The sequence below is a fragment of the Pituophis catenifer genome, unplaced genomic scaffold (assembly GCF_029215685.1).
Source record: "Pituophis catenifer annectens isolate HBS135680 unplaced genomic scaffold, rPitCat1.0.hap2 SCAF_1, whole genome shotgun sequence".
Lineage (NCBI taxonomy): Eukaryota > Metazoa > Chordata > Lepidosauria > Squamata > Colubridae > Pituophis > Pituophis catenifer.
In genome coordinates, this window is record NW_027256881.1 from 113,402,868 (window position 1) to 113,430,457 (window position 27,590).

General features: G+C 39.2%; 1 protein-coding gene across 1 annotated transcript in view; it reads left to right on the top strand.

The window, feature by feature from the left end:
* SNAP91 (synaptosome associated protein 91) overlaps positions 1-26,359 on the top strand; it is an 85,990-nt gene extending 59,631 nt beyond the window's left edge. Inside the window, exons 15-28 of the mRNA XM_070932873.1 lie at positions 3,721-3,828; positions 4,366-4,635; positions 4,829-4,909; positions 5,067-5,138; positions 6,430-6,513; positions 13,033-13,176; positions 15,726-15,875; positions 16,555-16,585; positions 20,546-20,657; positions 21,141-21,164; positions 21,802-21,882; positions 22,459-22,563; positions 23,137-23,239; positions 24,980-26,359. Of these exons, the coding sequence (XP_070788974.1) occupies positions 3,721-3,828; positions 4,366-4,635; positions 4,829-4,909; positions 5,067-5,138; positions 6,430-6,513; positions 13,033-13,176; positions 15,726-15,875; positions 16,555-16,585; positions 20,546-20,657; positions 21,141-21,164; positions 21,802-21,882; positions 22,459-22,563; positions 23,137-23,229 (1,355 nt within the window). The 3' untranslated portion in view covers positions 23,230-23,239; positions 24,980-26,359. The remainder of the gene's footprint in view (positions 1-3,720; positions 3,829-4,365; positions 4,636-4,828; positions 4,910-5,066; positions 5,139-6,429; positions 6,514-13,032; positions 13,177-15,725; positions 15,876-16,554; positions 16,586-20,545; positions 20,658-21,140; positions 21,165-21,801; positions 21,883-22,458; positions 22,564-23,136; positions 23,240-24,979) is intronic.
* Positions 26,360-27,590: the final 1,231 nt, after the last annotated feature.

The window sequence follows — 27,590 nt, forward strand, 5'->3', positions numbered from 1 at the left end:
CGGCAGCATCACATGACATATCGGGACCCCCCCTTTGCTAAACTGGGCAGGGGCAGAGCCAACACGTGGCACATCCGACCCGCGGGCTGCCAGTTTGACACCCCTTTATTAGCTATACCCTCTGAAGCAAATTGAACTTTGGATAATTAAGCAAAAAATCTGTTTACCAAAGATGCTAGTTATAAATATTGTATAGCAGGAGTGTCAAACTCGCGGCATCACGTTGTCACATGACATATTGTGACTTTTCCCCCTTTGCTAAACCGGGGGGTGGGCATGGCCAGTGTGTGATGCTTCTCGCCCGTGGGCCGCAAGTTTGACACTCCTGTTGTACAGGTTTCTTTCTTTGAATGGGAGAAATAGATCTATTGGTATTGCTGCTCTTATCACCATTAGCCATGTTATGCCAAACTGGGGAGAGGAAGTTGGCCCTTCTCTTGCCTTATTTGGTAAGTTGAGGTCTGCAGAATAATATAATTCGACAAGATAAAAGTTTTTAAGGAGGAAAAGTACATACTGTAAAACAAACATATAATTGATTTAGTGATTCTTCAGGTAAGCAAAATGTTTCCAATATAACAGCTATGAAATTTTATCCCGTTTTCAGTATCTGCTTTCAGCATTTCAGTGTGACTTTAGGGTAAAGCTTCCTGTTTACCTTAGCTAAGTAGAGTTCTTGAAATTGAAATGTTCTCCGTTATTGGACAACTGCCATACAGTTTTCTGTAACGTGTTAAGCAAAACAAAATTGCTTAAAAGCTTCATTTATTAGAATACGAGTTCAGCACAATGAGAATTTGGCAGACTCCATTTCCTGTTGCTTTTTTTCTTATTACTTTGCTCTTTAATAGATCTTACAGCTTTAACTTATTCAGGCAGCTTTAACTTATTCTGTTGCAGATCAGATGCATGTCTATGTGAGCTTTTTAGAATAGGCAGCAGGATTTTTATTTTCGAGGATGAATATTTTTAACATTAAATTGTCTGTGTCTTAATAAGCATGTGAGTCTTCCTGTTTCTACAGAAATTGTAAGTTTGGTCTTTCTAGTGGGAAATTGCATGGCAGCAAAACCAACAGCATCCTGTTTTAATTCTGAATTGCCTTTTCAAACTCCCCACCATTGTGGCTACTTCAGTCTTTCCCCATTTCTTCTGATCATTTTGCTCAATCTTATTTAATGCTGCTGGAGTCAGCAGGGTTTGCAGGACTGTACACAATTAATAAAGAGTGGGGAAATGGGTAAAGCGTAGCTTCTACTTTTTTCATAGCTTTAACATTATTTAGAGGCAGGAGATTTTTCTAGATTTTGAATTTAGAAAACTAGATCTAGTCTTTTTTTAGTGGACATTTCTAGATGTCTCTAATTGCAGCAAGTGCAAATGCACTATTTTCTCAACCGTGTAACCCCAAGTGAATTGCAGTCTATATTTTTCTCTGCTAGTTGACACAGGATGACTTATTTCGATTAACTCTAAAGGATAGTTTAGCATTGCATAAACAGGCTAGTGAATTTTTATCCCTGAGGATGCCTGAGAAAAAGATTAGAATCAATATCCTTATTCAAAGTGACTGGAACTGGTCATTGATAATGTTCTCAGGATGTAGTAAAGCTAAACTTATCCTTAAAATTGCCTTGAAGTTTTAACTGTGAGATACCTGAGGGAACAGCAATCAGGTGCTGCGACTTTTCCTTCTGTGGTTTAAGCTACTTGAAATGCCCTACTATGCCCGCTATGAGAATTTTGTTCTGATGACAAGAAATACTCTTGAAGGAGATGAAAAGAAAACACTAGTGGCAAGAAGGTAGCCCTACCAAAAGAATCAGTTGTATTAACAACACTGGAAAAGTAGTTCCACCCTAATATTGTACTTTCTAACATTTCTGGCCCAAAATTAGCCATTAGCAAGCCATAAATTCCTGTTTGCTAAGTGGTGAACCAATCATACTTTGCCTCAGTATCTTAACTGGGAATTAGTTTGAACTGTGGTTTATTGACACAAGCAAGAATTAGAAAACATGCCCTGATTTGGGCTATTTTCAGTTATACTGTATGAAGCAAGTTTAAATCCAGAAGCAGAAGGTTCCCATTTCCCCCTTCCTAGGGTGTTCCTGAAAAGGAAATTGGGTCTTGATCCAGAATCTTAATTGCACACTCTTGTGAAATGCTAAAAGGGAGATAAAGTTATACCTTTGATGTGTGCAAGAAAAAGTAGGCAATTGGTTGACTTCCTACAACGAATGCAGTGGAGTCTTAGGGAGACAAGTTCTTTTTGCACACACCCCAAGCTTGATCAGTACCTTGCAAGGGTGTGAATTGCTTTGTGTATCACTTATGCAAATAAATAAGGCCAATAATGTCACCTGAATTATTAGAATGCTATGAGTGTAATTACAGTAGTCCAAGTTACGAGGAGTTGTAATTGTAGTGCAAATAACATTTTTTTAGTCTACTTTACTTTCTCCGAGGGTGGCGCAGTGGCTCTGTGGTTAAGACCCTGGCCTTGTTGTCTGGAAAGCTGGCAGCCTGAGTTCAAGACCCAAGTGCGATGTGATGGGGAGAGCTCCCGTCCTTGCCCCAGCTCTCGCCAACCTATCAGTTTGAAAGCATGCAAATGCAAGTAGATAAATAGGTACCGCTTAAGTGGAAAGGTAACCATGATAGGTCATTCATGGTAGCTACATGACCACAGAAATGTCTTCAGAAAGTTCTGGCTCAATGGCCTTGAAACAGAGATGAGCACCACCCCCTAAAGTGGGCAACCACTAATGGAGTAAAATCCGCAGGGACTCCTTTTTTTTTTTTTTTTTTTTACCTTACTTCCCCAATCTCAGATAATATATGAAACAATTCAATAGAATAGGAAAAATTACCGCATTTTTCAGAGTATAAGACACACCTTTAATTTGGGTGCATCTTATACACCGAATGTAGCCCCGCCCACCCACTGGCCCCCACCCTTTGGCCTCTGCCTCCCAGCAATTGACCCCTTTGCAGCAAGCAGCAAGAAGAAACAGCCCATTTCAGCTTCAGCACAGCCTAATTAGCACAAGTTGATAGTCCCTTGGATCGGCCTCCCGACTCTCAGCTGTTTCAGGCTGCAGGGATTGCCATTGCCTATTGCTGCGCGGGCCTCTGCTGCTTGCTGCAAGGAGGTCAATTGCTGGGAGCAGATTTTTTTTTTCTTGTGCTAATCAAGCTATGCTGAAAACGAAAATGAAAGTAAAGCCAGCTATTTGCTGCAAGGAGGCAAAATTGCTGGGAGGCAGGGGCAGATTTCTTTTTCTTGTTTTCCTCACCCAAAAAGGTAGATGCGTCTTATACTCTGTTTTATACTCCGAAAAATACGGTATTCTGTTAAGTGTATTGGTTATTGAAAGATTTCTATATTATTTATTAGGGTTCCCCCCCCGCTTGGAGATTACATATGCATGCTGCTCAAGACCCTTATACAAGGAACATTTTCTGCCATGAGCTTTTCTGCTTATCTTGTGTGTACTTGCAGACTATCGCAATCATCGTGACCTAATATAATTACGTGGGTTGAGTTTAGTTTGAAAACTGTTGGTAGTTGCACAAAACAAATGCAACCTTCACCCTATGACCCCGCATTTTGTATAAGGGATTTTTTTTTATGCTATTTAACTTGGTTCTTTTACTATATTTTCTTCTTTTTTAAAAAAATTCTTCTCAATTTCTGTTTCTAAACCTGCACTCAAGATGCCTTTGCAGCTTCTCCTGGTGACGCCCCTGCAGCACCTGAAGGGGCAGCAGCACCAGCTACCCCAACCCCTGTAGCAGCAGCTCTTGATGCATGCTCAGGAAATGGTGGGTTCCATCTCATTAGCTCGTTTTGTCATCGTTGTGTGTGTCATACTAATTAAAATAAACTTCATGGCAGTATGTTTGTCACTTAAGGATGGGGAGGGAATTTTTCCTAAAAAAAAAAACAAAAAGCATTTTCCCCAGGTATTTGGACGAAAGTTCTACTCGAACAAAATTGTGTCAAGAAAGCATTCCTACATGATTTCGCCAAAGCCTTTTTTAATTGAAAAATGTTAACAATGCTGAATCTTGCATGTAGCTGGTAGAATGTTTCTCCAATTAGGAGCAGATCTTTTCAAAGCACCTTCGTTTAAGTGAGAGGGGGGGGGAAATGCATGTGGGCACATGGGCACCTATTAGTACAGATGTCAGAGAATCAACAGTAGTTAACAAAGCTGTGCCTTTGATCTCTGTTTTGCATGTATGTATAAATGATGATATGTGTGTGTATGATTTAATCCACACAGGGTGTGGTTTTTCCTATTTCCTTCCCGGCTGATCCTTTATATATATGTATATTCTGCCGTTTCCTTTTACAAGACCCCTTTGCCCCATCAGAAGGCAATGCAGAGGCTGCTCCTGAGCTGGACCTCTTTGCTATGAAGCCAGCTGAGACCGGCGTTCCTGTAGTTACCCCTACAACTAGTGCAGCTACTTCCGCAACCAGTCCTACTCCAGTTGCTGCTGTGGCCCCTCCAGTCCCTGCTACAACTGCTGCTACTACTGCTCCTGTCACTACCGCTACTACATCTGCTCCTACCACCACTACCACCACCTCTGCTCCTCCTCCTGCTCTAGATATCTTTGGTGGTAACTTACTTAATTCTTTCTTTCTGATACATTTTGGGGTGAATTAGATTTTCAGCCTATGGAAACAGTCTCTCTCTCTCTTTTTTTTTTTTTTTTTGCATATTTAGACTATATGGCAATTATGTTTTGAAAAGAAACAAAATTCACAACATGAAGATATAAATTAGTAAGACACAATATATTCTTCATCTAGATTTGTTTGAATCCACACCTGCTGAGGCTCCTGCACCACCTAAGTCAGATGCAGCTCCTGGCATAGACCTATTTGGGACAGGTAAATATATATAAAAGTACTGTCCTATAATAACGCAAGTTTGCGTTTTTAAATTTCCACTTTATTTGATTGCTGAGTATTTTTTTTGTCAGTCATATACATATCTATCTCTAATCTTCATGTAATTTATAATTCATTTTTCTTTGGCTTCTGCAAGATACTTTTTCTTCTTCAACTACTGGAGTTTCTCCTGGGCCCGAGAATTCTCTCACTGGTGATCTCTTATCAGGTAGGCGCTTTCTCCTTAGACCTAAGTTATTCTCATGTGGCTTGTCACTTTCCTTCCAAAATACCTGTGAAACATCATCAATTTTAAACTGTTAAAAAATTAGTAAAGTCAAAACTGAGCTGATCTCCTGAATATTCCCTGAGTCACTTTAGATGACCTTTAAGCAGGGATCCCCAACCCCTGGTCCATAGCCCACTAGGAACCCGGCTGTGCTAGCAAGTGAAGCCCCCATCCAAACAGGCGTGGGATTCAGGCAGTGTACAAAACCACGCCCTTCTGGTCCATGGAAAACTGCCCTGTCCCCCAAAAGGTTGGGGGTCACTGCCTTTGAGAACATTTACGCCATTATATTTAAAAAGAGGCAACTCCCTTTCCAAAATTTTAGATTGTATAAGCCTTGCCCAAGTTCCTACACAAGCAGTTGACCTCTAGAACATGAGACTGTTAATCATACTTATAAGATCTTGATAATAAAAAATGAAAACATAATTATTTTAATTTAGGAAGGCAATGTGTGCAACTTTCTGCTATATTTGTGGTGCTAATCTTATTTACAGACTTCTGTGTGCAGTTTACATTCCACTTCCTGTTCAAATTATTGCTGAAAAATGGACAGAGTCAAAAGCTACCTGGAGACCTTGTTTATAACCGTAACCCAGGAAAAGAGCTTTCTGAGATACATAGTCTTATAGCCCCTTCTCTATTGACAGATTTACCTGGCGATTTAGATGTAGTTCCAAGTGACAATTACCTGCTATATTAATAAGCATTTTCAGGCTCTAGGATCATAATTCTATCCTCCACAGCTTATCTATTAAAAGAAGGATCATGAAGCTTCCATGATCAGGACGTTTTCATGCTATCCAGAATCCAGGAAATCTAAATAGTTAAACATATCTGGCTATAAAATTTTATCATATTTCGAGTTAACCAGAATTCCCATAGCATGAATGAAATGAGAAATCTGAAAACAACAGCTCTTGTGCGTATGCATACAATAATATAAAACCAAGGCTAATATATATTTATATAATAAAATGCATACGTATTACTGTGTGCAGTCCCTGCATGTGTACAAGATAAATAAAAAATGCCAAAACAGTTTTTCTTTTCAATCTAATCTTTAAACATGCTGCTTTTATAGTGGATACTCTGTGAAAAATATAAAGGGGATTTAGTTTTTCCAAATCTTTCCAATATATATTTATATACATTGTGTTGGCATGGATTCAAGGTAATGGCCTCATCATTCCTAATTTGCTGATACTAAATATTATCATGCTTACTCCAGTGGATGCATTTGCAGCACCATCGTCCCTGCCCACTGCTTCCCCGGCTAAAGTGGATTCTTCAGGTGTGATTGACCTGTTTTGTGGTGGGTATTGTTGTTCCTCACCATTCAAGTACTTCCCATTTCATTTCAGGGTCCATTTCATTTTTCTTTGCCAGCAATTCAACATTTCACAAAGGTTACTTTTATTGTGGTGTGGTGTGCTTCGTTTGCTTTTTAACTGGGTATTATAAAATGCAGTTGAGATGGTTTTTTATTGTCGTCTCCTTATTTCCATGCATGGAATTCCTTTCTTGTTCAAATAACTATTTCATTCTTCCTCCTACAGTATACAATTTTCAGTTTTACAATTATGCTTCTCTATAGCATGTATATTTCTCTTGACAGCTACCTGTTATCTATTTGTAGATTAGGGATGGAGTGAGTCAGTCAATCTGTCTGTCTGTCTGTCTTTCTGTCTGTTCAGACAAGTCTGAATTGAGGCTGCTCTTGTGATGCTTAGCAATTATTTCTCTATGGCAAGGGTGGGAAATTAATTTTCCCAAGGGGCCACATGAGAAATGGGTTCTTGGAGGGGGGAGGGGTGAATGAACAGGGCTACATACATGCATGCATTAATTTTTTAATATCTTTTAGTATTTTATATATTCAAATTTTAAAATTGGTTTTAAATAGTTTGGGGTTTTAATTTGTCTGGGCCAAAACTATTTAATTTGATTTTAATTCTACTTTTAAATTTTATATGTATGTGTTTTATTGTTTTGCTGTGCACCACCCTGAGTCCTTCGGGAGTAGAGCGGTATAGAAATTAAATAAAATAAATAAATAAAAATAAATAAATGGACATACATATGTAAATTGAAAAAAAATAGTCACCTTCAAAATAAAAGTAATGCAGTTGTATTGTGTGTGTGGCATACACTTATTTACCTTTGATTTCTGATTTCCAGTTGATCTCAAACAGGCTTGATAGGGACACCCAAAAATAGCCAGATGTGACCTGGAGGCTGTAAAATGCCCAGGTCTGCTGTATGGGCTTCTGATTTTAATACATAGTATCTACTGTCTTTTAATTACAAACCATGAAGGGAACTATATAACTGTGGTCAAACATAAAGCACAAACTGTTACTGCTTTTTATCAAAAGGCATGTTCTTTGTATAATTTGCAATATTACTCAAGAAAACATTAGATGTTTAAAGGGGAAAAAGCACAAATGACGACAACTTTCATTAGCAGCAGTGATGATATACAACCAGGCAGAATGTTTACCGTACAGAAGATACGTTTTTTATGATTGGAAGCAGTATAAATTAGGAAAGTCCCCAGACTTACAGAATAGCAATAGATATGAAAGGTGTTATTAGATAGCACACTCATTAAATTTCACAGATAAATTTGGTTCATTTCAGATTCCAAAAATAAAAACACTGTGAAATTTTTCTCCTGAAAATACAGTTGATATATTGCCTTTTTCTCCCCCTGGTACAGCCTCCATCTCAATCAAATGAATCCGTATTCCATATGCTTCATAGTAGTTAGTCTCTCTCTCTCTCTCTCTCTACTGGCTCTGATGCCCCTTATATGTTTGCCAAAAGCAGATGGGAAGGCAGGCAAACAGGCAGCTCAGTAGGTGCTGGAACAATCTGTCTGCAGGTTCTCCTGAAATGAGATCCAGAGAAAGAAAGCTGCAGAATGTCAAGGAAAGAGAGGCAGTAAGGAGTATTCTTTTGGGACTGCATGTTTGTGGGAACAAGCAGAGGTTGTCTTGCTCATGTGTGCACAGAAAACCTTCGATGATGGATGGATAGGTAAGATGTAGAAAAGGAGAAGAAGAAAACAGTGCATTAGAAAAGAGAAAATAAAGGGTTTCTGTTGAATTCTGGAGTCACATCTTTTGTGCCTGCTTCAAAAACCTGTTTGCAGATGTCTTAACAAACAGAAACTTCCATTGATTTTCTTTCCGGTGAAGTGCGCTGTGAAGCACTTTATTCAAATGCTTTATACATCCCTACTGTCTGCATTCATTTTTTTTTTTTTTTTTTTGGCAATGGCAAAGCACCAGATTGCTCACAGTACTTTTTGTTTTTTGATTTCTTAAGTGGCTGCTTTACAAATGGCAAGATACCAATATTTTTCCATCCCTTCTTATTTCATTAAGAGTATCTGCTTCCAGCCTACTTCCCATCAACCATCCAGTGTCCTGTTTGTGATGCCCCTATGTAGGACTTGTTTAGACTACAATATATCTTTCCTTCTCACTGCACAACCACACCCTCGTGTAACTATGGTTACAGCTACTGAGAAAAGCACCTCTTTGCAAAAGTGCCAGAATGCTATTCCTTTAATCATCAGAGTTAGCAATACACTTTAAAATGCAATAGAAGAAAGTTGGCTTGGAATTTTGCAGCTACCCCTTTTTTTGCTTAGACATATTTTACAGATGGCCAGATGAGTACATACAAGATTTTAAGAAAATGTGAAATGATACTAGGGAAGTGACAATACGTTTTATTTATTTTCTGCAAGGTTTATGGGGAAAGGGAGATATATTATATTATATTATATTATATTATATTATATTATATTATATTATATTATATTATATTATATTATATTATATTATATTATATTATATTATATTATATTACCTATATTATGCAGCAGCACAGGAATTGAATAATATCCTTCTACAAAATTCTATTGGACATTGGACAGGAAATACTTACAGGCTCATGTATCCCTTAAAGTTTCTATGCATAGATCTGCATAGGGTTGCAAAACTAGTTTCAAAATTGGTTTGGGGAAATGAGGAAGAGAACATGCTCTTAGAAAGCCAGCAGTTTTCTTGGGGTCATCATCCTGTGGAAAATCTTAGCACTGCCATCACTTCTCATCAGTACAACTGTCATACTTCTAAAATAGTCTGTCTGGGTCCTTATTTGGTTTCTTCTGGTTTTAGAACAACTTGTAGGACAAGGAGTGGCAGAACCTGGGGATGGAGTCAAAAGAAGAACCAGCCTGGAATCTCTATGTAGCCACAAATGGACTTAATCAACATAGAAACTCCAGGCTGATTCTTGTTTTGTCTCTGCTCCCAGGTACTGCCACTCCTTCTCCTACTCAGCTACAACTATTCCTCAGATTGTTTCATATATTTTACTAATCATTCCTCTATGACCATGATGGCGAACCTATGGCACGCATGGCAGAGGTGGCACGCAGAGTGGGCATGTGCACCGGCCAGCTGGTTTTTGCGCGCGCCGGAGTGCCAGAAACCCAAAGACCAGCTGGCTGGTGCACGCATAGGCGCGCATGCGTTCCAGTTTGGGCATTTGGTGCTGAAAAGGTTCAGCATCACTGCTCTATGGTCTTGAAAATTATGTCATATTCATAGTTGCATTCTTCCTCCAAATATTACATGTTTATATATTTACAATATCTTTAAACCCTATTATCTTTTATTGCTGCCTTATGGAAAAAAATCAATAGATCCTTTTGGAAGTGGCCCTTCAGAGCCCCAACCTGCAGTTTCAACTGCTTCTAGTGCTTCTGCTTCTGCTGATCTATTAGCTGGTAATGAAATACAATTGTGGTATTTTTTAATAAAGGGTGTGCATGTTTTTACTGCATCTTTTCTGTACTGTGACAAAAAGAATAGCCAATGAACCCTCACTAAGGCTACTAGACTTCCAAACTATAAACATTCTGTGAAACCCACCGCTCCAGGAAGCTATATTAATTTGTCTTTACAGGATGATTATAAGTAAAATAAGTCACTGTTGCTTGCAGAAAATATCCTTAGTCATAATTAAGACATTGAGAAGCTCATGTGTTCCCCCTGTATACCTATGAATTTATATGATACCATTCTATGTAGCTACATATTGGTCTATTAGTCTATAATCACTACTAAGTAACGTTATGTAATTCGTAGCAATCTGATTCTTATGGTATACAACTGTGTACTAGATTTGAAAGAATGGTCAGGAAAGAAGGCATAAATTGCTGCTAAATAAGATCCTCTCAATCCTCTTCATCCATCTCAATTCATGAACCAATTAAATTATACGACAGGGTATTTCTTATGTTAGTTCAAAATGGCTTTCTGTTTCTTTTTCTGAATGTCTGAAGCTAGGGTCCTTAACAGGACAAGGAATGGAAATTCACTGACTTCAAAAGAAATTCCATTTCTAGCTCCATAAATTTTTTCATTGTTGCTACTGCTTTGAATATTCAATGAACACCCAGAAGAGAAGATATAAAACAGATACAAGTTTATTAGAAAGCATACATTCTGATAAACAGCTACAAATTAATTAACCTTTTATTTTATTTGAGATACACAGTTCAGAAAATGTGCTTCATAGTTTTTTTCTTTGACATGGTCAAAACTTGATAGTGCATGCTAATGTGTATAATGTTTTCTGTTCTATCAGTCCTAGGTAAACCAAGTTAGAAAACTAAAGTCATGCATGCAATATTGTTTTCATTACAAGAGTGCAGAGAGTCTGAATTTGCTTCCTTTTTCCCTTTATTTTTCTGAGAAGTAGGGAGGGTCTTGCCTGAAATGTTTACTCAGATTACAGTTCTAGCCTGACTCAGATTTCTTTTATCTCAGTGTTGTCTTGGTTGCAGCTCTTCTTCCTGTTCCTCAAGATTATTCCTTCTGCAGTTTACAGCAGGAAGGAAAAGCAGTTCATACAAACTGAAATAGCAGTTGTCAAAATGGGTTGTTGGTCTAATCCAGGGGTCTCCAAACTTGGCAACTTTAAGACTTGTGCTCTTCAACTCCCAGAATTCCTCAGCCAGCAAAGCTTAAAGTTGCCAAGTTTGGAGACCCCTGAACTCTAATCTATGCCAAATCTGCCAACTGTTTACAACACATAGGGGAAAAGAATGACATTAATTGCTGGTCTATTGTGTCTTCCTGAAGATTAATTTTTAAAGAATAAATGTAACCTTGCAACCTTTCTCCTACACAGATACAAATCTAACTTTTTAAAAAAGCTGTGCTAATCTGTGAAATTAAGGCAACATTTTGTAAACTTCAGAGAAGGGGTGGGGGATGAGTAAAATACCTTCTTACATTTCTTTTTCTGAAAATCTTATTAACTCTGTCCATTCCAATATTCTCAGTTTTCCACTCTTCAACAATCACTGTTCCTATATGTTTTTAATTTGATATTCATTCAATCTCTGTGTATCACCAAGCTTTTAAGTACTCCTTTTATACCATTACCTGGCCTTTGTGTTCAATCTATATTCTTTCAGCATCCATTCTTAGCCTTATCTCTTCTTGTTTTACCACATTTACTTCTAAGTAAACAATTTCCAATTAGTGTTTTCATTTCTCTTGGCATTCCCAACCCTTACAAAATTAGCAGAAGCGCACTGTTATGGATAGTCTTTTCTCTTTTTTTTTGCACCCATTCATTTTTTTAAAATACATGTTACCCACTACTTTTCTATTTTTCAAAATGTCTCCATTTTCTTGTGGTTAGAAAATATTTACTAAGATAAACAATTCATACGTCTGCTTTATGTTTTGCCACTTATATATCAGTTGCAATTATTCGTTCCATTTTGCCTATCAAACACTAATGCCTTCACATTAGTACATTCATTTTCAGGTCCACACTCCTCATTGCAGGGTTCCCAACCCCTGGGCCGTGGCACGTTCAGAACCAGGTCGAGCGAGCAGTGGGCCCACGCACGAGCAGCTTGACTTGCTTGAGCGGCAGGCTGGCTCGCACCCATGCAGCTTGATTTGCGTGAGCAGCGAGTCGGCGCACACCTGCATAACTCGACTTGCACGAGTGGTGGGCTGGTGCATACCTGCGCAGCTCAAATTGTGTGAGCAGCAGGCCAGTGCACATGTGTGTGCAGCTCAACTAGCACAAGCTGTGGGCCTTCCCCCCCCCCCACTTGGCTGCTAAGTTGTAAAGGTTGGGGACCGCTACCTTATTGTATTATATAAGTATCTAATATTAGCTGTAAATCATTTAGGTTTGCAACATATTTGCCTACCAAACTACTGTACATGTCCCTGACAACACTAGACCAATCACAGGCATTCCTTAGATACTTGTATACATATACAATACATTATGTAACAAGGGGAACATCACACATCCATGGCTTTACTCTCTATTGAACAGTTCACTAACCTTTTCATTCATTCTTATGCATGCTATACTTCTGTTGTATACTGTTTATTTAAGGAATCAACACTTTCACACAAAACATGTTTTCTTTAAATAAAAGTTTCCTATTGATTTGTTTTTCAGTGATGTGTAGAAGAGCAGAATTCTGCAGGGCAAAATCCTTATCTGGCGTGAATCCACATTTAACTTCCCAACTGTTGCTCATTGCTACGCTTTATACCTTTTCAGGCAGAATTTTGCTAACCCCCTCTATACTTTTCTGCATTCATCCTTGGTGCCTTTTAGTTTCACTGTGGGAACAACAATAATAATCTCATCAAGAAGAGGAAAGGAACTTTGTGTTTGTCAAAGTTAGTTATAATGTTTTTCAGGCCTGTGGATTAGTCCTTAGTATTAGGCTAATAATTAATTTCTTTCTCTTTAATTTTTTAAAAAGGCTTTGGAGGTTCTTTTATTGCTCCATCTCCATCACCTTCCCCCATCACACCAGCTCAGGCTAATATATTGCAGCCCAATTTTGAAGCAGCATTTGGAGCAGCCCCTTCTCCTTCCCCTGCTAGCAGTTCCTTCGATCCCTCAGGTGAGTGAAAGGATTCTTCTGTGCAGCTTTCGTCTCCAAAATATGTTACTGTAATTCTCCCAGATGTCCAAAGTATTTGTTTGTTTTTTTATGAAAGCGGTCAGAAACAGTTGAATATGTAGTATACTACTTTTAATATATAGTTTGCAAAATAGTTCCTTCTGCTCAGTTCTCTTCAATAGGATTTCAGCACACACCAAACCGAAGTGCATATATTCTGTATTTCTGCATGTGCTTTATATGCATGCCCATTTAAAGGAAACTCCTGAAATTGCAGATACCTTATTCCTGTACACTCAGCATATGGTTGTGTGGTGCTGCCATTCTCCAGAGCCTTTCCAAAGCATGCATGGCACCAGAATTTAAAAATAAAGGAGGTCCAGGGTATTTTGTCCTTTGACACTAGGCTTGACTTTTCATTACTGCTCTGTCGTTTCTGTTTGTGTCTCTTTCATTGTCTACTTCCATGCTGGGGCCTTGCTACAAATTTGCCTTTTGGGTGAGTTCTGCAACAGAAAGAAGTAAAGAAGCCAAATAGTAGTTAGTAGTACTTCGCTTTATAGTTACTGCTTGCCGCAACATAGTGCAACTCTGCTTACTAACATTAGCATGCATACTGTACCTGTTATGAATTGGTGTTACTGACTATGTAATGTTGGCCTGGATTACATAGTTCTGTTTCATTAGAGACAGAGGGATGATATTGGTTGTTTTTTGGTATTTTGTTTGGTATACGACCATTTGGTCAGCAACTGTTCCGGTATCCTTGCAGTCATGTGATCACGATCTGGGTGCTTGGCAACACATTTGCACTTAAAGCCACAAGTGCCCCATGATTACATGATGGTTATTTATTTATTTATTTATTTATTTATTTATTTATTTATTTGTCATATTTCTATGCCGCCCATTCTCTGAGGACTCTGGGCGGCTTACACCAAAGACAGTATACTAAATAGCATATTGCCCCCAACAATCTGGGTCCTCATTTTACCCACCTTGGAAGGATGGAAGGCTGAGTCAACCTTGAGCCGGTGAGATTTGATCCGCTGATCTGCTGAACTAGCAGTTAGCTGAAGTAGCTGCAGTACTGCGCCACCTCGGCTCTTTTTTGAACCTTCAATGCCAATTTCTTCCTGGCTCGTGAATTCTGGGAGTTAATGTCCACCCCGTATCTTATCCATATTTGTCCATATATCTTGATGGTAAATTGGAAGACATAATTGTGTTTTGTGTAGAGTATCATTGGTTTTTTTGTGAAATCCATCTCAAACCCAGACAGCCTGATATGAATTGCACGGTAAATAACACATTACTGTGGTGCTTCTATTAGCAGCAGAGTAGTAATGGCTTTACCCACAGTAAGTAAGGAGAAAGGCCCTCACCTTGTCCCATGGCAATATTAATATACCCAAGAAGAATATTTCTCACTGTAAACATGCCCCATTTATTAATCTCTTCCTCTCCTAATGACAGGTGGAGGAGATTATGCTTTATTTCTGCCCATATAGGTATGTTCACAGGATGCCATGGCCTCCCCCTCCCCATTTTACAAGAATTTCCTATCATTTTGCCCTTTCCAAAACCCAAAGGGCCAGTCGGGGGCAGATCATCCTGGAGAAAAATCTGTGGTTGCTAACAGTGACACAAACTTGAAAGTACATAGTCAGTGCTCTTTCCACTGAAAAAGATTTCCCACCCATTGGAATTTTTTTTGAATTTCCCAGCAAAAACAATTCTTGCCCCAAACCTTTGCTTTTTATTTTACTTTCTCTCTACCTGTTCAATTTTTTTCTTTCCGTGAACTTGTTCCTAGAAAGCATTCATTAGTAGGTTGTAATATTTTACTTTCTAGCTTCCTTTGCTATGTCAATATTTTAATAAAAATAATCCTTACATAAGAGACAATTCTTTATTATGATTCCCTTCCAAATCTGTAAATCAGGAAATAATAATTAGCTACAATACTCCCACTTCAGACAAACCTGATATAAGTCTTAAATAACTAATTGGCTAATAAATTATTATTTCTTTGGAATCAGATATTAAAAACCCTGGTTCAAGGGTTGTAGGAAAAACCCAGAAATGGAATATGAAAACCTAAATTAATTTTAGGGGCCATACTGGATGAAAGTAATGTCAAACTGATTTTTTTTTTCTACTGTTCCAGAAAATGGTAACATTCTCATTAGATTTGTGGACACAATAATATGTGAATCAATTCTTCCATATATCAGTGTTAAAAACATAGAGTGTGCAGTACAGCAACATGGACTGTTTTCATAATTTAAAAAGTTAGTGTTGTCTAATGTTTTGTCTTATTGTAGTATGTTTGGAATTCATTTATTTCAATGTGTTGGTCAAAAAGCATGCTTGCCTTCCGTTGGCATTACGTTGGCATTAAATCTGTGTGATGGTTCAAAGATCAGTAGTGATTTTTGTATGTTTTTAAAAGGTTGTGAATTCTCCATTTAAGCATCTGTTTATGTGTAAACTTAATTGCCTGAAAAAGTATTTTTCCTAATCTATTGATTTTCTTAAATCTTCAGTGTTTGATGGCTTAGGTGATCTTCTTATGCCCACTACCATGCAAACTGGTCAGTCTTTGTCCGGTGTAGGCATAGCCACTGCTTCTGCTTCATCTGCAGCCAAACCAATTGGAAGTGATCTTGATTCCTCTCTTGCAAACTTAGTAGGAAGTAAGTCAGAGAAACTGTTAAGTTTGACAGTGATTTTCTTTTTATGACCGTTGATCTTTTACACATTGCACCAGTTGGCTATTCCTGAGTTCAGTTGCTATGTTTGGAAGGGTGTATTTTTTCCCTTATGTGGGAGGACAGTGCAGTTGTATTACAATTTAGGTTGTTCTAGAAAGTTCCTTTTCTCATCCTGAACTTTTGAGACCAAGGTGCATCATGTTTTCATATTGCTCAGTCCATTTAATGGACGTTCTTTAACAAAACATACAGTTCTAGGAGTAGCTTTTAAAGTGGAAAATATGAAAGTACCGATTGTTATGGATGAACAATTAACATTTTCTTAAACTTAGCTTATTATGTCCTATATATTTATAGTTAGGAAACTAATCAAGAAAGTGTAACCAAGTAAAGTAATCATGTAAGTTGAGGTCTAGATCAGGAGAGTTTTGACATCAGTGACTGTATGGTATAAGAAAGTTTTCAGAGATATAATGTAATTATATATACCGTAAAATATAATTATATCATCGTATAGTTTATTGTGACTTTTAGATAACTGGTTAAATGCTGCTTAAATCAGCTAAACCTGAGTTGCCTGTGATTTGATGGACAAACATGTTATCTCTTGACATCTACTATCAGATGAAACAATCTTTTAAATTCCTGGTTTCTTTTGCAGATCTTGGAATTTCTGGTACCACAACAAAGAAGTAAGTAGCTGGTTAATTCAAAGTCCCAGATAGTTGTGTATTTCCCTTCTGTACTTTCTAACATAATACTGTAGTCAGTATTTTTATATAGTCCATATATAAATAATAATAAATAAATAAATAAATAAATAAATAAATAAATAAATAAATAAATAAATAAATAAATAAATAACCACCATCCTTTTGATGGTGGTTAATCATTATTATACGTCTAATATTGCAAAAGGTAGAATGATTTTGCAAAACAGTTAAAATGTTAATTTTTTTACAATCCAAAATATCAGATTCTTACAACCTAATGTAATATCAGTAATCACCACAAATTCTTCACTTTCCTAAAAACCAAGTGTAAATTACAGATATCCTCAGCTTGTGACCACAATTAAGCCTGGAATTTGGGTCATTAAGCAAAGCAGTTATTACCAGTACGCCATCAAACAATCACACAGGTTGTTAACTGGACAGAGTCCAATTTGGCAGGCATGTTGGGGGGAAGACCCTAAGAGGCTCCACTCAGGAGCTGAAAATCTTCCCTGTTGAAATCCCAGCAGGATTTTCAGCTCCTCATGGAGAGACACTTATGCTTGGCCTGCACTGGCCTTTCAAGTCCTCTCCCATCCATTTGAGACACCCCGTGCTCACCTTATCGCACTGCCTCTCTGTTCCCTGCTTGGATTTCGGCTCCCTCTCTTTTCTACGTTCTGCCCGAAAAGCCTTCATGTCAAAGGATGTCAGCTCCTCTGTGTGCATGGAAGGGAATTCCTTCAGCAGGATGCAGAATGGAACTCAAATCTTCAGGATCTGAACTCCAATTCTGTACCCTAAGGAGGTTCTAACCTCTCCTCAGCACACATCAGGGAACTCTTTTGCTGGGGTGCAGAAATGGACTTCAAATCATCAGAATCTGAGCTACATTTCTGCACCCTGCAGATGTCATCTTCATGTGCCCAAGGAAACTCCTTCCATGAGGTACGGAAACGAAGGTCAAACCATCAGGATCTGAGTTCCATTTCTTCACCTCACTGAAGCAGTTCAGTTCTCCTTGGGAGGAAGCTCTTTTAGCCAGTCCCCTGAGGCAAGAGAGAATCCTCTTGGCAGGCAGCAGCAACCTGCACCCTTCCCTATTGGCTTCCCCAATGACTTTCTGGGAAAGCCAGCAGAGAAGAAATGCAAATGGTGAACACATGATTGTGGGCGTCTTGGCAACTGGTCGTAAGTGCAAAGAAGTTGCCAAGCACCCAGATTGTGATCAGGTAACTGCAAGGATGGTGGCCTGACATTTTACAACAGCCAAAAGTACTTTATGGGCTGTAAAGGCACCCTTTCTAAGGCTTTCATTACTTCAAATGGTCATTAAACATCTAGTCCTAAGTCCATATCTTTATTCCTGAATAAATAGGAAGAGGTACAGCAGTGCCTCTATATACAGTACTTAATTAATCCAGATGCATGATGTTAATGTTAATGTTTATTAAATTTGTATGCCGCCCTTCTCCCGAAGGACTCAGGGCAGTGAACAGCCAAAATTAAAATATATACAATATAGAATTTAAAATAATTTAAAACAGAATTAAATTGAATTGGCTTCCCAAAATTTTAAAACCCTTTACCCTTAAAATAACCCATTAAAATTTTAAGCCAGCCCAGCTTGCTGAAATAGGAAAGTCTTCAAAGCTCGACGGAAGGTCCAGAGGTCCGGGATCAGTCGTATTCCTGGGGGTAGCTCGTTCCAGAGGACGGGTGCCCCCACAGAGAAGGCTCTCCCCCGGGGGTCGTCAGTCAACATTGCTTGACCGACAGCACCCTGAGGAGACTCTCTCTGTGGGAGCAAATTGGCCGGTGGGAGGTTATCGGTGGCAGGAGATGGTCTCGTAAATAACCGGGCCCTAAGCCATGGAGCGCTTTAAAGATGAGAACCAATACCTTGAAGCGCACCCGGAAGACCACCGGAAGGCAGTGCAGCTCGCGCAGGAAAGGTGTTACATGGGAGCGCCATGTCGCCCCCATAATTACCCACGCGGCCGCATTCTGGACCAGCTGGATCCTCCGGTTGCTCCTCAAGGGGAGCCCCATGTAGAGAGCATTGCAGTAGTCCAGGCGAGAGGTGACGAGGGCATGAGTGACCCTGCATAGGGAGTCCCGATCCAGAAAGGGATGCAACTGGCGTATCAGGCGAACCTGATAGAAAGCCTCCTGGCCACGGCCGTCATATGCTCTTCTAAAGACAGCCATGCATCCAGGAGGATGCCCAAGTTACGAGCCCTCTCCGTGGGGGCCAATGACTCGCCCCCAATAGCCAGCGATGGCACCAGCTGGCTATATCGGGACGCCAGCAGCCACAGCCACTCGGTCTTGGAAGGGTTGAGTCGGAGCCTGTTCCTCCCCATCCAGACCCGCACAGCCTCCAGGCACCAGGACATCACTTCAAGGGCATCATTGGGGTGGTCTGGGGTGGAGATGTACAGCTGAGTATCATCAGCGTACAGATGGCACCACACCCCAAATCCAAGGATGATCTCACCCAGCGGCTTCACATAAATGTTGAACAGGAGAGGCAAGAGGACCGACCCTTGCGGCACCCCACAAACAAGGTGCCTCGAGGTCGACCTCTGCCCCCCAGCCAACACGGACTGCGACCGGTCGGAGAGATAAGAGGAGAACCACCATAGACGGTGCCTCCCACTCCCAACCCCTTCAGCCGGCGCAGCATGATACCATGGTCGATGGTATCAAAAGCCGCTGAGAGATCTAATAGGACCAGAACAGAGGAACATCCCAAGCCCTCCAGAGATCATCAACCAACACGACCAATGCCGTTTCCGTGCTGTATCCAGGCCTGAAGCCGGACTGGAATGGATCCAGATAGACAGTTTCATCCAGATACTGTGGGAGCTGTCGCGCAACCACACTCTCAACAACCTTTGCCACAAAGCGAAGGTTGGAGACAGGATGGTAGTTTGCCAAAACAGCCGGATCCAGAGAGGGCTTCTTGAGGAGAGGCCTCACCACCGCCTCTTTCAAGGCAGGAGGTAAGACACCCTCACTCAAAGAAGCGTTAATAATCCTCTGGAGCCAGCCTCGTGTAACCTCGCGAGTAGCCAGCACCAGCCAGGAGGGACACGGGTCCAATAAACGTGGTTGCGTTCAATCTCCCCAGCATCCTGTCCACGTCCTTGGGAGTCACAGGATCGAACTCCTCCCAGATAACATTCTCAAGACCCACCTCAGACACATTGCCTGAACCCACCCAGTCGGAGTCCAAGCCGTCCTGAATCTGAGCGATTTTATCGTGCAGATAATACGCAAAATCCTCAGCACGCCCTTGCAAAGGGTCTTCCCGCGCTCCCAGGTGGAGAAGGGAGCGGGTCACCCTAAACAAGGCGGCTGGGCGATTATCTGCCGATGCGATAAGAGCGGAGAAGTAGTTACATTTCGCCGCTTTTATCGCCACTAAGTAGCTCTTGATATAAGACCTCACTAGTGCTCGGTCAGATCCAGAATGACTAGCTCTCCAACTACTCTCTAGGCGTCTTTTCCGGCGCTTCATCTCCCTCAGCTCCTCGGAGAACCAAGGAGCTGGGCCGATTCGGCGCCGGGTCAGAGGCCGCAAAGGCACGACCCAATCTAAAGCACCAGCGGCCGCCCTGTCCCAGGCGACCACCAGGTCTTCCATCGAGTCGTGAACCAGAGTCTCAGGGAATGGCCCAAGCTTCATTTGGAACCTATCAGGATCCATCAGGCGCCTGGGGCGGAACCACAGTCAGTGGTTGATGCAGTTTCTTCGGTATTGTGGAATGCAGTTAATGGGTATCAAATTCTCTTTTGTGCTTGCCATTCAAACACTTTACAGATTGCCTTTTGTAATTATGCCAGCAAGATTCCAGCCCAGAACTTTGCTATGGTTGCAGTTCTGCCTGGTAATAAGTTAGCACTCGTATTCTAAATCATTCTAAATCTTAGGGGAGACATTCAGTGGAATGCAGGAGAGAAGAAGTTAACAGGAGGAGCCAACTGGCAACCAAAAGTAGCACCTGCAACATGGTCGACTGGAGTTCCTCCGAGTGGCCCCTTGGTATGTGGAGATAAGTGCACATTTCATAGATGTACAAAATTCCATGTGAACATGACTGCTAAACTATTGGAACAGAGTTAGTATATCAAACTACAGCCAGATACTAAAGTTTTGACCTCTGAAATTATCAGCATCATTTGTCTATTCCAAAACTGTAGTTTTGATACGTTTTTAAGGAAATGGGAGTCCCATCCTATTATTGTTATATGTTGCATTGTTATCTTACTCTTCTAGCAGTGGAACACTTCATCGTTTCTCAAACGATAATATGTTTTGAGTTTGTTTTTCAGTTTTCATATAGTTTTGGTTAAGCATTTATTTTCAGTTATGTTCTTCTTACAAGCTAATAATAATAATGCAATCGTGAAATTGCAATAGGAAACATTTTAAGAAAAGACTGTAAAATATTAAATATTGTACAGTGTAATGATCTTTCCAGGTAAGGAAAGCAATACACTAAATGCAAGTTTTTTTTTCTACCAGAAAGGTTGGGCGATTGTTTTTTATGTAAGTAGCCTTTTGTTATGAAGTTGTACTAACTGAGAGACCTGGCTACTACCAAACTAATGCAAAATGTCTTTATTTTTACAGTCAACCTAAACTTGAGTTACTAATTTGCAAATAACCCTTGCATCTGTAGATCAAGTTATTTCCTGCTTTATAGGTATTTCCAGGCATTTTTTTCTTTCTGTGCAGTGAAACAGAGGGGCAAGAATATTTCTTTTAGATATTTTATTCTCTTCATTTATAAGGAAAAAGTACAGTCATTTTACCCTCTGCTGAATAGCTGCCTTTTTGCCACATTTTGCAACCCCAGGTACATCTTCAGGACATTGTTCAAATGTAGCTCCACATAAAAGGCATTGGAAACAGTTTGATTTCATTAAAAAAACAACTTCCTGTGTTTGTCGTTTTCAACATTTTTGTATGCAACACATAATTTATTAAATGAAGTATTTGCAGCAGGATACAATGACTGCAATTAACTGATTTGATATCGCCTTAATGTTGGCAGTCTAGAGTTCTTTCATAAGTGCTGAAAATTGTGACATTTGACAATTAAATATAGGAGGGCTTTTAAACTGTTTTTATATGTATAAAATTTAACCAGTTAGTGATTTATCTCTATTACTCCAATCTCTAGACAGGATCTGTGCCTCCAGCAGGTGCTGGCCCTCCTACATCAGGTGCTGCCTCTCCACAAACTGGATCAGGATTTGGGATGGTAAGGATTGACTCAAAGAATGATAGGATGGGGAAAGTACTACTTTCCACTTTTCCAAGTGACTTCTTCCTTTATATTGGTCTTTAAAAATCTCAGTAATCTTATCTGGGAAAATGCAATTTGAATAACTACCACTGCAACTACAGTGGAGATACCACTGTAGTTCTTCCTGGAAAATAGTCCTCTTTTCCCCAACTGCATTTTGAGGATCTACATCCTGAAGCTTACCTTCTGAACATTGTGGCCAAAATTTATGCTTCTTTTTTTCAGGAAAAATGTGCATTATATGCTATCTCTTTCTGGGGAAAAAAAATCCATACAATGTATTGTGTACTGAATAATGTATTCTTCTGATGCAATGTTCACAGTTCAGTTGCTGGAATTTCTAGCTGACATCTTAAGTTAATGTACTCTACTCTGAGATGCATGTAGGTAGAAATGGGTTCACATCTGAAAAGACACCTAAAATATGTGCGCGCATACGCACATACCCCAATGGAACATGCCTATTTTATCAAGAGATTTCTTGATAAAATGGCATCTCTTAGACATTATTTGTTCTCACATCTTTTCCAGCAGCCTCCTGGAGCTGGCGTTGGAATGATGCCACAGCAGCCTCTTATCTATGGACAACCAATGATGAGGCCACCATTTGGAGCAGCTGCAGGACCTGGTGCACAAGTGAGAACTTGCCTGGTTTTGGAGAAAACAGAATTCTCCCCCCCACCTTTTTTTTTTTTGTTAAGTCATATAGACCAATGTTATTTCCTTTTTATTTCTGGAAGGCAGTCTAGTGTGACATGTTATTGTTTTCAGTTCATGCTATCAAGACTTTTCAAAGTTACAATGTGTATTTTGTGTAATTGTTTAGTTTTTAATTTTTAATACACTTATTTTTTTAGAATACTACGTCTTAAGCTGCTTTAACTATTAAAAGTGTGTCACTGGTCCAAAAATGATTCCTGCTCCCAGTGAATGTTCAAATTTATTTATTTATATTTTATACTTCTAAACCTCTCACCTCCCTCAAAGAGAGACAATACATGATAAAGCGATTTTATTTCAGTTTTTATTTATTAATTTAAAAACGGAACATCACAGTAGTTCTCGTATTCATTCAGTGGGACATAGCAAAAGCCCATATTTGTGAAGTGCATATAAATTTTGGTTAGAGATGGATCGTAATACTTGTAATTGTATTTCTTTCCCCTCTTTTGTGCCCTTATCCTTCTGAAATAATGGAAAACTATTAAGGTTTCTCCAAGTCCAACACCCGCCACCCGGAGTCCCAAGAAGCCTCCATCAAAGGACCCATTAGCAGATCTTAACATCAAAGATTTCTTATGAGCTATTTAAGGTATGGGTTTCTTCTTCCATCCTTCCCTCAAATATATTCAAGCTTGTATTCTCCTTTATATTTCACAGGGGATGCTAAGAATTTATTTTTATTTGAATGGTGTTCATTCAGTACTGAGCTTGCTGACACGAACAGCTCACATGATGTAGTGGTTGAAGGTTTGAACTAGGACAGAAAACACCCAGGTTCATGTTCACACTCAGTCATGGAAGCTCACTTCCAACAAAGATGATTAGGGGACTGGAGGCTAAAACATATGAAAAATGGTTGCAGGAATTGGGTATATCTAGCTTAATGAAAAGAAGGACTAGGGGAGACATGATAGCAGTGTTCCAGGGGTGGGTTCTAAATTTTTTTACTACTGGTTCTGTGGGTGTGGCTTATTTTGTGGGCATGGCTTGGGGGGTAATGTGACGGTGGGCGTGGCCAACTTTTTTTTTAACTTTTAAAAGCATTTTTTCTACAACCTTAAGAGGTTGTAGAAAAAAATGCTTTTAAAAGCCTCTGACGATCAAGCAACTCAGCTGGGATTGCCAGAGACTTTTAAAGGCATTTTTTTCCCCTACAACCTCTTTGGCTGAAGAGGTTGCAGAAAAAATGCTTTCAGAAGCCTCTGACGATCCCAGCTGAGCCGCACTTTTTTTTTTACTTTTAAAAGCATTTTTTCGGCCGAAGAGGTTGTAGAAAAAATGCTTTTAAAAGTTAAAAAAAAAAAGCCTCTGATGAGGTGGGCGGGGTAAGTGAGCGGCGACCAGGCCGGGGACCGGTTCGGGGGCGTAGCCAGCCAATGTTATTACCGGTTCTCCAAACTACTACAAATTTTTACTACCGGGAGCAACCTACCACTGCAGTGTTCCGATATCTGAGGGGCTGCCACAAAGAAGAGGGAGTCAAACTATTCTCCAAAGCACCTGAGGGTATGACAAGAAGCAATGGGTGGAAACTAATCAAGGAGAGAAGCAACTTAGAACTAAGGAGAAATTTCCTGACAGTTAGAACAATTAATCAGTGGAACAACTTGCCTCCAGAAGTTGTGAATGCTCCAAAACTGGAAGTTTTTAAGAAGAGATTGGATAACCATTTGTCTGAAGTAGTGTAGGGTTTCCTGCCTAAGCAGGGGGTTGGACTAGAAGACCTCCAAGGTCCCTTCCAACTCTGTTATTCTATTCTATTCTGTTCTACTTGGAGATCTCTTTTGTCAGCCCATTCTGCTTTGCAGAATGATTATTGTGGAGAGAAGAAGACTTCCTTATGAGCCACCTATAAATCCTGAGCAAGTGACAATGTTTGCACTAGGCAGTGAAAACCATGAACCTTAAAAGCAGCCGTATCTTTCCCTTCCCTGCCTCTTACATAGAAAACACATATGTAGGCCGCTTACTTGCTGTCAAACACCCCTATTTCTCCTGACCACTTCTCCACTTCAAGAGTAGAATTTAAGCACTAGATTAGTATCTTGAATCAAATGTTACAGGTCTGTTACTCTCTGTGTGTATGTATATGTGCCAAAGACAGAGAAATGACATGTGTATTAAACTCATTTCTATGGAATAGATGTGGAAGAAAATGTGTTTCCAATTATTTTGCATCTTAGGGGGGGAAAAAGAGCATGACACAGCTGAGGAAAAGGAAGGTTATATCATCTGTCATCTGGCATATAAATCAGATTATGAAACTGAATTTGAATGCCTGTCCCTTAAACTTTGTAACGCTTCTTTCCCCCTCTTTTCGTGACTGTAGTTTTGTGAAAGGATAAGTGAAGATGCAAATTTGGAATCTGCAAACAAGAATTTTATTGCTCAGAATTTCCAAGTGAGCCACCAGTACCAAACCCAGTGCTTACTCAGACTTCTCTCCTACTTCCAAAACGTGTAGCACAGCTGTGAAAGTGATCATAGGAATGTGTACTCCTTTAGTTGTTATTCCTTCTCTCTCTCTCTCTCTGTTTGTGTACTTGGGTTATAATTTATGTGTTTCTCAACTTAAACAATGGATGTATGTTTCTGATGCCTTCTTAGTGCTTTTCTGAACCAATCCATTAGGAACAGATTATGCAGCTGTTGTGTGGTGAGCCATTTGGAGCGATGTGTCTGTGTTTCTGGAGGTCTTAATGTAAATAACCTTGGCAACCCTCTAAATTTTCTCTTCAAATCCAGTTTCCTTTGCGTATCTGTTATACAAAACAATATTGTGGTTATATCAGGTAGCAAGAAGAACACTGTCAATCCTTTTTTTAAAAAAAAGTGTGTGGAATGTAATTTTTTTTCCCAAAGCAGGATTATTATCAAATTTGTTGTGGGGCACTTTTTAATTTCCTGACATTCTATCTGCTGATATGAATGAAATTCATATTAATAATCTATCAAGTTACTTGACAAAGGTTGTTAAAAAAATCCCCCAAGTAAAAATATTTTATCGGATTGCTTTAAAAAACATTTGTCTTTTATTTTCATTTAAAAACCATCATATTTATCATTGTTATTTAAAATGCACTGAAAACAAGTAAAGGGTAAGTTTCTTGCCATATAGTTCAGAAAAATCAAACATAACAAAAGCAAACTCCTTTAGGTTTGTCAGGCTACTTTGGCTGCTCACTGTTTCCAGGGGCAAATCATGAATTTTTTTCCCCTTTTGTTTTTATGTACAGCTGTCAGTTTTGTTCTTCTCTGTACATATCTTAGATTAGTGTTTTTCATCCCCATACAGCACTATATGTTTTCTGTACTGTTTGTGATTAGAGGTCACACTGAACCTGAATTATACCCTTTACCGTAAACAAAAGTGTTCTTTTATCGTTTTAGTTTGTTCTCTCATACTGTGTGTGCTGATGGCTTAGCTTAAGATTTTTGACTTCTTAATAAGGTCACTGTTGATCAGTGTTACAAGTGGCTTGGCAGCTCTTTGTTAAAGCATATTAGGTTGGAAAGATGTTCATCTAAGTCTTTCAAATTAATATTTAATCAACATGTGGTACCATTTTTAAAAAGTGGTTGTATATTGTGGGGATAACATACCCTGTAACGACAGAGAGTTAGAGAGAGAATTTCAAATGGATTTGCTTTGTATTTTGGTTTGAGGAAAACCCAATGCATGTATACCCTCTGAGATGCAATAAAACACCTTGATCAAAGTAAATTCAAAATAAAGTGGTCTCTGTTTTTTTTAATTATCTAGTTTATGATTATAGTAGAGTACAACTGCACTAGGGTTGGTTTTCAGAGTTTAATGATTGCGGTCTAGAGAAAAGGTTTCATGATGTTTTGCCAGCAACTGTGGTATCTTCAGAGGCAAAGTGATCTGCTAGGCAACTAAGCAGGGACACCAACCTGCACCAATCAGAAACTAGCTCAGCCAAAAGCCAATCAGAAGTCATGACACCTGGCTATTAAAAACAAGGACCCAGTCAAACCCTGCTCATTTTCTTATGCGTTTTGTTCTGATGAAGCCAGACACAGTTGCTGGTGAAATGTCAAGAAATCTTGTTTTCTAGACCTTGGTCATTAAACACTGAAGCTCATCACTATCCAGCCAAGGCCAGTGGTGGAGGCCTAAACCAGCATGCAAAGTGATAATTTACAGGTTTTTTTTAACCTTTCTACAAAACGAAATGATCTTGTTATTTTGTGTTAAAATTAAGTCATGCCAAACACACCCTCTGTGAAATTCATTAGCATTTTAAAATTCATCTACATAAATTCCCTGAAATGTGCAAAGTCACTTCAACAATCTGAAATATAGTGCTCTGTATTGTTATTCAATAGCAATTTCTTCACTCAGTGAAGCTGGATTCTAAAAAAGTATGCACAGCAACATCAATCAATACAAAAAGTATACTGGGAAGATACTTAGTATTGATGTCAGTTGAGACATTGGGTTAATTGGCATCGCAATACGTGTTTTTTTAACTATTGAAACAAGTTTAACAGTGATTTCATCTCAAAAGAAATACTACAGATTTGGAAAAGGTTCAAAACTAAAATTGTCAGAAAGCTAGGAACCTTTTTCTCAACTAGAATGAGGTTTTGGAACTGCCATTTCCTGAAATTCCCTTTTCTTTTGGTCATGTTGGCCACATTCTGGGAATTATAGTAACAGTGTTACTGTTTATGAAGGATTATGAAGAACATAATAGAGGAATGTAAAATTATAGTTTGATGAAAGCAGCAACACTGTTTTTTAATAAAACTCAGACTGGATTTTATTTTTCTTACTATGAGAGATACGAGATAACCCGGTAAAGTTGATAATGGGAATTTATAACAAGCACAGTGCTTAGTTAAGTCACAGAGTCCCTTACTATAGTACTGCCACCAAGTTTGACAACTTAAAAAATATAAGATAAATTCATGAA